At 34.8% G+C, this 10,953-nt stretch overlaps 2 protein-coding genes and 1 pseudogene across 2 annotated transcripts in view; 2 read left to right on the forward strand and 1 right to left on the reverse strand.

Annotated features, from left to right (window-relative positions):
- The window catches only part of LOC112461865 (protein unc-45 homolog B-like), a 12,513-nt gene extending 8,833 nt beyond the window's left edge, over positions 1-3,680 (forward strand). The window contains 2 exon segments of the mRNA XM_025027272.1: positions 2,353-2,691; positions 2,694-3,680. Coding sequence (XP_024883040.1) covers positions 2,353-2,691; positions 2,694-3,680 — 1,326 coding nt within the window.
- A 934-nt stretch (positions 3,681-4,614) lies between these two features.
- Positions 4,615-5,825, reverse strand: LOC112461866 (annotated as a pseudogene).
- A 2,299-nt stretch (positions 5,826-8,124) lies between these two features.
- The window catches only part of LOC112461867 (protein unc-45 homolog B-like), a 32,053-nt gene continuing 29,224 nt past the window's right edge, over positions 8,125-10,953 (forward strand). Inside the window, exons 1-5 of the mRNA XM_025027273.1 lie at positions 8,125-8,536; positions 9,048-9,178; positions 9,254-9,700; positions 10,445-10,666; positions 10,766-10,951. Of these exons, the coding sequence (XP_024883041.1) occupies positions 8,125-8,536; positions 9,048-9,178; positions 9,254-9,700; positions 10,445-10,666; positions 10,766-10,951 (1,398 nt within the window). The remainder of the gene's footprint in view (positions 8,537-9,047; positions 9,179-9,253; positions 9,701-10,444; positions 10,667-10,765; positions 10,952-10,953) is intronic.

Genomic DNA, 10,953 nt, shown 5'->3' on the forward strand with positions numbered 1-10,953 from the left:
TTTCCATATCAATGTTTCGCAGATTTTTAGCACTAATAGAGTTAGAGAGATTCGAGGAGGCACGTCAAGACATGAAAATGCTTTTACATTACTCAGATAACACCATGTCTCAGTTTCTGCCGACGCAATTTCATGAAATTTCACACAAAATTAAGGAAAAGGCAAATGTTAATGTCAAAATAAATATACATAAGTACAAAAATTCATCAACTTGCAAGACACGTTAATTTGGTGACAGTAGATAATATAAAAATTGTAACACATTTTTCATACTTAATATATGTATTTTAATAAGAGTTCTTATATTTCACTCAATATTACATATAATTTAACAAACGGATTTGAATTCTTGTCTCTCTTATTATATAATTAGTTATCCCTATTGATTAATAGTACACACATTAAATAGATAAACATTACGTTATACAAATATAATCTTTTATGCAACACGTGCATGGAAAGTGCCCTATTACGCACGCTATGCGTGCGTGATAGACCATTTTCCAGGCACTTGCAACATAAAATAGGGAGTGTAAGCCGTGTGTAAAGATGAAAATTCCCGGGTGCGGTCGTGCGTAAACTCCGCAACCGGGAATTTTCATCTTACCTCACTTGTTACACAAATGACTATTACCGTTAATTTATATTTTTATCACAAATTATATTATATTTAAACATGCGTTTAATTTTGTTTTGTATTACACTGTAAAAAATTTAATGTCACAAAAAGTCCACTCTAAATTTTGTGTTAAAATAACTCATGCATTGTGTTATTTTAACACAAAATTTAGAGTGGATTTTCTGGGACATTAAATTTTTTACTGTGTAGGTATCACAAATGATGGGTCTAGCGTTTAACGTGAGCGTAGATAAGGAGAAACGTGAAAACGCTATGATTAATCTGCTTAGGCTCGCAAGTTGGAGTCCTGATGCTTACAAGATCTTCGAAAAAGAAGTGGGGGAGAACGATGAAGCGATCTGTAGCGCGATTCGTATTGTAGACGAGTTATGCAAAAACAATATTAATCATACTGACCTCACTATGATAAATGTTGTTTTGCGTTGGTGTCTGGAAATGATGAACAGTAAATCTACAGAGAGAGTCAACGCGTCTCAATACTGTTTACAGGTAAATAACATCAAGCGAAATACGTGCAGTTATCATGCACATATTTCAGTAATTAATTTATTGTGTATTTCGGTTTCAGAATATATTAAACAAATACAGCGGCATGAATAATGAACCCAGTTCAAAACCCGATGTGGATTTGTGCGAAGAGCATAAGGAAGAAATTGACAATATTCTGTCGTGCTTGTTGGATAAATTAAGGAATAAAACAACAACAGGCATTGCTAGAGACGCAATAATAGAACTCATTATGCGTAACATTCATTATACTGCGTTAGACTGGGCCAAACGGTTAGTCGAGTTTGACGGTTTAGAAATATTAATGGAGATAGCCAGTCAATCGGAGGAATACCAATACGAATCTTCGTTGGATATCACATCTTCCACACAAACTGTAACCAGTGTGTGCTTAGCAAAAATATGTGAAAACTTGTACAATGATGATGCTAAGCAATTTTTCAACATTATTAGTGAATTTATTGGAGTTGAATTGAATTTGACGACTGTAACATCTAATGTATGAGTTTTTTAACTTTTGATTTTTCCCGATGACTTAAATTGTTTTAAAATGAATGTAGCATATTTTTAACTATAGTATATTTGAGAAATTTTCGATATTGTATATTCTGTATGTTTCAAATTAAAATATGATAATAACAGAGTTTAATCAAAATTTATTGGAGAATGACTTTCATTTATCGTATTTTCTGAAGTTAATTTAGTATTAATTAGAGATTTCTCCTATTTTCAAGCAAAATTTAGTAACATCAAAATTGTCTTGAAATCTTGATTTTTTTAAATTAGTTATTTTTTCACAAAATGTAAAAATTTATAAATAGAGTTAATCGATTGTTTTACAGGTGCGTGCAGTAGTCGCAATGACAACCTTAACACTCGGCCCGTTTAAAGTTGCAGACGTAATTATTACTGAAGACGGGTTTGATGAGATAATTGTTGGTTTTTCGGAAAAAAATTACATATTGCTACGAAACTTGATTTGCGAATTTATCTGCGTCGTTGTAACCAAATATGACGAATTCAAGACGTTTATAGGTCGAAGTTTAACTATATTAGAGGATCAGTATTATTCTAAGGACCTTGATGATACAATTCGAGTTCGAGCGTTTGTGGTTATTTGCAAGATGAACAAATTCAAAGAATCGATAAGAAGATATCGGACTGTCCATACGTTTGACGAGGAACAGATAGGTACATGGCTGGAGGTTTGCAGACGATTCTTGATCAATCCTCAAAGAGATATGAGAAAATGGGCCGTTGAAGGTCTGTCGTATCTCACTTTCAACATCGGAGTCAAAAAGAAATTAATCGAAGACCGAGAAGCCGTTCAAGCGATAATCGCGTTTGCCAAGACTGAAAATCAATCAGTTCTTTACCGAGTGGACATATTGTTGCTGAACTTGTGCCACGCTTATGACAATAAAGATGTTCTCATACCCGAGATATTAATGTTTCTCGAATATTTTCATCTTGAGAATCATATATTGATCGAGGACAGAGACGTGGAAGAAAGACGGCGCGTGTTAGCGCATGCCGGTGTGACCATTGCAGCGCTTTGGTGAGTCTCGCTAAAACAAATAGCCAGAATAGCAAGGAATTGATAGCCCACGTTTTTGACGCAATATGCAGTCAAGAGGAATTGAGAAAAATAGTTGTTGATGAATGCGGTACGGACGCATTGTTGTCGTTAGCGCTGAGTGGCACAGACAAGGGAAAGAAGATAGCTTTGCAAGTCCTAGTCCATCTGGCACTCACGATACCTCCTGAGGTTGCGTTTTCTGGTCAGATGATCATGCAGGTTGTTCGGCCAATCTTTAATCTCCTAAAACGGAAGTATGACGCTCTTGCGATTAACATTCTCTCAGTTTTGTGCAATCTAGCTAGTGTCAATGACAGCATGCGACAACATATATTCAACGAGGCAGGATATGAGAGATTATCGCGCATTTTGATTTATAGCCACAAAACAGCAAGTCAACGCTATTGTGGGAGACTTAGGGCCGCAGAACTTCTCGATAATTTGGCATTAAACCGCGAAGTTGCTATTAAGTTTTACGAGCATGCCAAAGCTAAGGAAGTTATGAAATCAGTGTTGGATATATTGTGCTTCTACGGAGATAAAAACAAGGCATTGGCTGGGGCTGGAGTGAGACTCACGGCGGTTGACAACGAATATTGCGAGAAAATGCTTGATAGGATATATTCTTCGGACGAGAATGCAATACCCTTACAGGTTTTACTCTATAATTCAGACAGTAATTTACAATATAGGGGTGTTAAAACTGTGCTAAACATGATGAAAAGCACAAGAAAGGTCGCTACAAAATTCATAGAAACAAACATAATAATGGAACAACTAAGGGAATTGAGCAAGAACGATACTGTGCAAAAGAAGAGCGAGGAATTAGCATCCCTTGCTTTAGAGGTTGCTGCGGAATGGGGCAAACTCAAGAAAAATGTCGAACGGAACGGATCGTCACAGAGCACTGATAATATAGAACATTCGATTAAGAAGGCTAAATGCGAAGATTAATTGCAATATAAATGATATATTAATAGAATATTATTTTTTATTTTAATAATATAGCACACTCTCTCGTATACTGTATAGCACACTATACAGGGTGTCCGAAAAATCGCCTACTCCACTTCGGGAGGTGATTCGGGACCCAAAAGCAAGCAAAAAAGTTCATATAAACATAGGTCCGGAAATGAGCCGTTTCCGAGTTATAGCCACTTTTATGTTCAAAAATCGTAATTTAGAATCCGCTTGGCATCCCTCTTTCTTAATTATTTCTTAAATTAAAAATTTTTTCAATGTTCATCTCGAAAAGATGTTATATATTGCCAGTCACGGTCGATTTAAATTACTTTAATTGTTAAAAATTTTTATTTTTAAATATTTTTAATTTTTTTAATTTTAATTTTTTTATTTTTTTTAATTTTTCAATATTTGTAAATACGATTACATTATTTTTAAAAGAAATTAGTTGTTTTCACAGCTACTTGAAATCAGTTGTTTTCACGGCTATTCAAAATCAGTTGTTTTCACGGCTACTTGAAATCAGTTGTTTTCACGCCTATTCAAAATCAGTAAGTAAATCACGGCTTTTCAATAATTAGTTTCAAATTATTATTTAACAACACCTTACTTTTAGGTTGTATCTAATCTTTCCGTATTCATCAATGGATCGTTTAAGTTTTAATGAATTAGCTGATATTTAAAAATAAAAATTTTTAATTTAAGAAATAATTAAAAAAGAGGGATGTCAAGCGGATTCTAAATTACGATTTTTGAACATAAAAGTGGCTATTACTCGGAAACGGCTCATTTCCGGACCTATGTTTGTATGAACTTTTTTGCTTGTTTTTGGGTTCCGAATCACCTCCCGAAGTGGAGTAGGCGATTTTTCGGACACCCTGTATAGTGCTGTATAGTACAATTAATAAATAATGTAATTTTGAATTTACAAGACTCTTGCTATGGCGCTTTTTACCTACGATAAATAACATACTGGCTTCTTCCAGCACAAGAGTATACTCTTTCTCGACAGGCTTGAGTCATCGTTATATCTCTGCAAAAAATCTTCCTGTTAATTCTTGATTGCTGGTCTTGCTGGTTAAAATTTTTTTTCTCTGTTGCCAGCAATCGGTGGAGCTCGGAGAGTGCCGAAGACGTATAGACGATTTTCATCTCGATTCTTCGCCTGATTCTTGCAAAGTAGAAACGCCGGCTAATGTTGCCGCCGATAATGTTCATTTATCTTTCCGCAACCAATCAACCTACATAAGTTTTATAACAATATATTATAGTGTATATATGTAATGTATGCACAATGGTGTACCAGCTATTCACGCTTTTTAGGTTTTTTAGGATGGCACGCTATTTAGGTTTTTTACAATGGTTTCAATTGTCGAGTCCGCATCATTGAAGACTTCATCGTTTCTCATGTTTCCACAGATAGTCCGGAAAACATGAGCAACTTCTTCTGCACAGTTGAAATAATCTCCAATGTACTAAAGAGCGATATAAGCATAAAGCGTATATTACGATCGTATTAAAATGTATGCAAGAGGACGCTTTCTAAACGCAAACAATAATGTTTCGTTGTACAATATTAATTATACTATGATGAGCATATGAACTTATTACTTATATTACTAATCTGCAATTCATTAAATAACGGTACATTATCAAAGCAAAATATTTTTAATCGCTATAGTCTTTTATAAGACATCTTTAATTTTCCAAATGGCAAGTCCACCACGGCACCCAGTTGAGCAGCAACATTTCCGCATCTCCATTTTTTATCAGCGTCTCGAATTCTTGCCTCCCTGCCTCAAATAAAACTCACCAAAGTTTACTCGGACCTTCAATATTGACGTTCTGCAGTCTGGTTTTCAAGTCAAGAAGCTGAAAGATACACATTTGTATAAGAACGAGCATTCGTCAAATCTCTGAAACGTTCTTAATTATACATCTTGCTCGACGTCTGAATTCAATGTATAGTCCTGCTCGCCGCTAGTGCTTCTCTCGTCCGAAATTATCTTCTAAGATGTCATCTTCCAGCTCCGCCTCCCAGAAGTGCACATGTTCGTGCACTCTCTTAAGGATTACCATCATTTCTTGCCGTTGCACCGTTTTCCTCAGACTTGATCGAGCTCCTTCTCGACGCATCATCTGCGATTTGTAAAGCTCGGTCTTGTAATTGCCTATGGTGTATCGCAAACAGGTACACAGACGCTCGCGGTTGTTGCACCTATTATGAAAAAAAACGCTGAATTTTAAAGTGAAAATCACAATAGCATGTAAGAGCGACCAATTGCAACACTCAACCTCCGCGAAATCTCAGCTTGTAACTTTACAATTTTGTACGAATGAAAAAAATGGTTTGAAAAAAACAGCAGTAGTTTAAGAAGAAACGCACGCGGATTGAAAAGAATTGCACGCATTTATAAAAATCCTCATACGCGGTTTCGGAAGAACCGCGCGCCGTTTTAAACGGTTAAAAAGAATCGTCGGTGTATTTGACGCATGCAATCATTATTTGTAAACAAAATTATATTATAAATTTCATGACATTCTTAACATTTTACATTTTCCTTATCCCCTTCAGGATCGTTAGCGCATATGCGGATACGTACCTGACGACGATCGGGCATTCTTATTTAGGACTCTAATCCTAGCGTTAATCTTGATGTAATTCAAACCAAGCCTCTCTATTGGTTGTTGAGATCTTACTTCAGCGAACAATATCGACGAATTATCGCGTCGCGACGCGACGTCTCACTTGTAATTTTGTTTTGTCACGCGCTACGTTCAACGAGTTCGAGTTTATCGCCGATAATAATGTCTCATCCTGAGTCTTGAATTCTGCAAAAAATCAATCTGATGGCCTTCCACGCGGTCGTGCTTGTGCTTTCGAAATCCACGTAATGCGCAGCGTCGTGCCTCATTAGCTACGCCGATGTTTGCCAGTTTAAATTACTTCTTGAAAAGTGCTTGGATTACAAAACAATCGTTGAGCGAGTAGATGAAGTTTGAGGGCTCAAACGACACGAGAGAACAAAGAGAAAGCAATCTGACAGGTAATAAAGGATCTTATACATTCCGTTCTATTTCGCAGACGATCTACATAAAAGCTTGCCACGCGTTCAATGTGATCCAATTCAATGTAATAAAAAGGTATTCGTAACAAACGTGTAAGATTAACTATTATTACTTTATGGCCGAAAATACCTCGAAGAATCGTCGAGGCAAATAGAACAAAACGTTTCATCTCCGCTCGACCACAATATTGTATATCTTAAACAAGTGAAACAGTAAAGCTAAGTGATCGAGCCAGTAATTCCAATGTAGGACTATTAAACACAATATACGAATTCTTCTGAATAAGTTGCAATTAGAGCATTAATATAAACGTTTAGAACCATCTCATGTTATTCGAAGAAAGAGCGACGTATGACAAAACATCCTAATTTTATAATAAATCGTATTAATGTTTCTTTTCTTCATGTAACTAAAAAATTAACTTTCGTGTACTTGTAATATTTATCTCGTCGAAATGTGACCCTCCATGAATCTATAAAGTCTTTGTTGCTCGAGTCTTTATTTTCTTATGCTACCCTTCAGCCACCGACCGTTGTGACGATCTGTTTAAGTATATGAAACACGTTTAAACTAGTTTGAACAGACCAAAAAAACTGGATGTGTCAAAGAAAAAAATCGAAAATCAACCACTCGGTTGACGGAACATTAAATACCGTTATATAGACAAAAATATCGATGGAACGAGATTTAATCTCACGCAATTGATTTCTCGCAAGTCTTAAATAAATCGCACGCCTTCTCAGGCACGCTTTTGTCGAAGAATATAAATTTTCGATTCATAAAAAGGAGAAGTGTAAATTGCCCCTGACTATTGCAGCCAAATGTACATAATTGCTTTTCTCGGATTAAAACAAACTGAAGTATCTACGTGTAATGTCATGAATCGTTGTCGATCCAAACCCGAACTGTCGCGATCGATAATAATTGAATTACAATCAGTAGTAGATTGGATAACATTATTCAGTCGATATTTAACCCCAATGCTCTTATGTCTATGTCGAAGATAATTTATCGAAAATAAACCTGTCTTTCAATGCTAGTGCAAGTTAACTGCTTTTTAATATAAAAATTGTTGCAACAATCGATTATGATTTATATGCAAGTTTTACGTTAAAAAAATGCAATGTAATTATTATTAAAGTGTAAGTTTATTTTTGACCCATTAATGTCCCATACTTGCGTATAATTATTTTGTAACAAGTTCATAATTTGTTCGCATTTAAGATAATATGTATAAGATAATATGTACAAAATGTCGTAGAGAGTCTTTTGAAGTGTGTGTGTGTGTGTGTGTGTGTGTGTGTGTGTGTGTGTGTTAAACATAAATTAAAATATCATATATTTTGTATTGTAGTATTCTTCCACCATGGCAGAGTCAGATATGACTGCACAGAAATGGAAGGAAGAGGGTGATAAAGAGTTTAACCAAAGCAATTGGTCCAAAGCCTTAAGTCACTACACAAAGGCAATTGAACTAGCAACAGACGACACTGAGAAAGGATTGTATTATGATAAACGAGCTGCCACATATTTCGAGCTGCGTGATTACGACAAAGCGATTGAAGACTGCGACAGTGCAATGTTAAAAATATTTCATAACGTTTCCATAACATTGTTTCGCAGATTTTTAGCATTAATAGAGTTAGAGAAATTTGAGGAGGCATTCGAAAAGGATCAGGACGAGAAAATTATTTCATCTTGCTCAAATGACATATTACCTGAGCACATAGTGGCGCAATTTCGTGAAATTTTAGACAAACATATTAAGAAAAGAGCAAGTATTAATGTCAAAATAAATATACATAACTACAAAAATTCACCAACTTGCAAGACACATTAATTTAATCTAAATAATATAAAAATAATAACACATTTTTCATACTTAATATATTTTAATAAGAATTCTTATTTTATACAATATTACATATAATTTGACAAACGGGTTTGAGTTCTTGTTTCTCTTATTACATAATTATTTCTTCTTATCAATTAATAATCTACACACTATATAGATAAATATTTATGTCATGCAAATATAATCTTTCATAGTTAATATATATTTTTATTATAGACCATTATATTTAAATACACGCTTATTTTTGTTTTGTATTAGCTAGGTATCACAAATGAAAGCTTTAGCACTTAACGTAAACGCAGATGAAGAGAAACGTGAAAACGCCATAATTATTCTGCTGAGACTTGTACGTTGGAAAACTGATGCCTATAAAATCTTCATAAAAGAACTGGGAGAGAATGATGAAGTAATCTGTAGCGCGATTCGTATTGTAGGCGAGTCATGCAATAAGGGCAATGTTAGTCGAACTAAGTCCACTATGATAAACGTTGTTTTGCCTTGGTGTCTGGAAATGATAAACAACCCATACACAGAAATAGTCAACGCATCTCAATATTGTTTACAGGTAAATATTATCGACTAAAATGTAGTTAGCATACTCGTATTTCTGTAATTAATTTATTGTGTAACTCGGTTTTAGAATATATTAAATACTTGTTGCGGCAGAAACGATAAACCCGATTCAATACCCGACGAGGCTTTGTGCAAGAAGCATAAAAAAGTAATTGACAAGATTCTGTCATGCTTGTTGGATAAAATAGAAAATGAAACAACAACAAGCATTGCTAGAGACGCATTAATAAAATTTATTACACGTAACATTCATTATACTGCGTTACACTGGGCCAAACGGTTGGTCGAGTTTGGCGGTTTGCAAAAATTAATGGAGGTAGCCAGTCAATGCGAAAGCGGATATTACGACGGATATTACAATTTGTTTGATATTACGTCTTCCACGCAAACTATAACCAGCGTGTGTTTAGCAAAAATCGATGAAAACTTGGATGAAAATGATAAGGAAGAATTTTTCAACATCATTAATGGATTTATTAGAGAAGAATTGAATTCGAATGACATAGCATGTCATGTATGAATTTTGTAACTTTCGATCTTTCCCGATGACTTAAATTGTTTTAAAATAAAAGGAGCATATTTTTAACTATAGTATATTTGAGAAATTGTCGATATTGTATATTTAATATGTTTTAAATTAAAATATGATGATAACAGAGTTTAATCGAAATTTATTGGAGAATAATTTTCATTTATCGTATTTTCTGAAGCTTAATTTACTCTTAATTAGAGATTTCTTCTATTTTCAATCAAAGTTTAATAACACTGAAACTGTCTTGATTTAAAAATAGTATATTGTACAACTAGTGGGAACAGTGGCCGATTCTGAATGAGTGTGAAGGTGGTCGCACGAGCGAAGCGAGTGCGACCATCACACTCATTTGGGCTCGACCACTCTTCCCACGAGTTGTTCATACTATTTTTCCTAACAAGAGCGTGAAACAGGCCGCTTTTCGCGCTTGTTTTACAATTTCATTTCTCCACTAGTTGAGAAATGGCTCCATTTTTCAACTAGTGGAGAAATGGATCATTTTGCTCACTCAAAACAAGCGCGAAAAGCGGCACATTTCACGCTCGCGTTAAGAAAAAATAATTATTGTTTCACAAATCGTAAAAAATCATAAATTGTTAATTGTCTGTTTTACAGGTGCGTGCAATAGTTGCGATGACAACCTTAACACTCGGTCCATTTCATGTTGCAAACGCAATTATTACTCAAGACGGATTTGATTATAAAATTCTTTATTTTTTGGAACAGAGATTGAATGACTTATTGATAAAACAAGTAATTTGCGAATTTATCTATGTCGTTGTAACGAGATATGACGAATCCAACACCTTCATAGGTCGAAGTATAACTACATTAGGAATCCTGTGTTATACTGAGGACTTGGATAATTTTGAGGATCTGGATAATTCTGAAAACCTGAATACTTCTGAGGACCTGCATGATTCTGAGAACCTAAAAGATTCAATTCGGGTTCGAGCGTTTGTGGATATTTGCAAAATGACCAAATTCAAAGAGTTAAAAAAAAATTTGTTGGCTATCTTAATATTCTACAATGAACAATCGATAAAGTCATGGCTGAAGGTTTGCAGACCATTCTTGATCAATCCTCAGAGAGATATGAAAAAATGGGCAGTTGAAGGTCTGTCGTATCTCACTTTTGACCTCAAGATCAAAAACAAGTTGATCGAAGACCAACGAGCCATTCGAGCGATAATCGAGTTCGCCAAGACTGAAAATCAATCGATTCTCTATCAAGT

The sequence above is a fragment of the Temnothorax curvispinosus genome, unplaced genomic scaffold, assembly GCF_003070985.1.
Source record: "Temnothorax curvispinosus isolate PA1 unplaced genomic scaffold, ASM307098v1 QBEX01011856.1, whole genome shotgun sequence".
Taxonomy (NCBI): Eukaryota; Metazoa; Arthropoda; class Insecta; order Hymenoptera; family Formicidae; genus Temnothorax; species Temnothorax curvispinosus.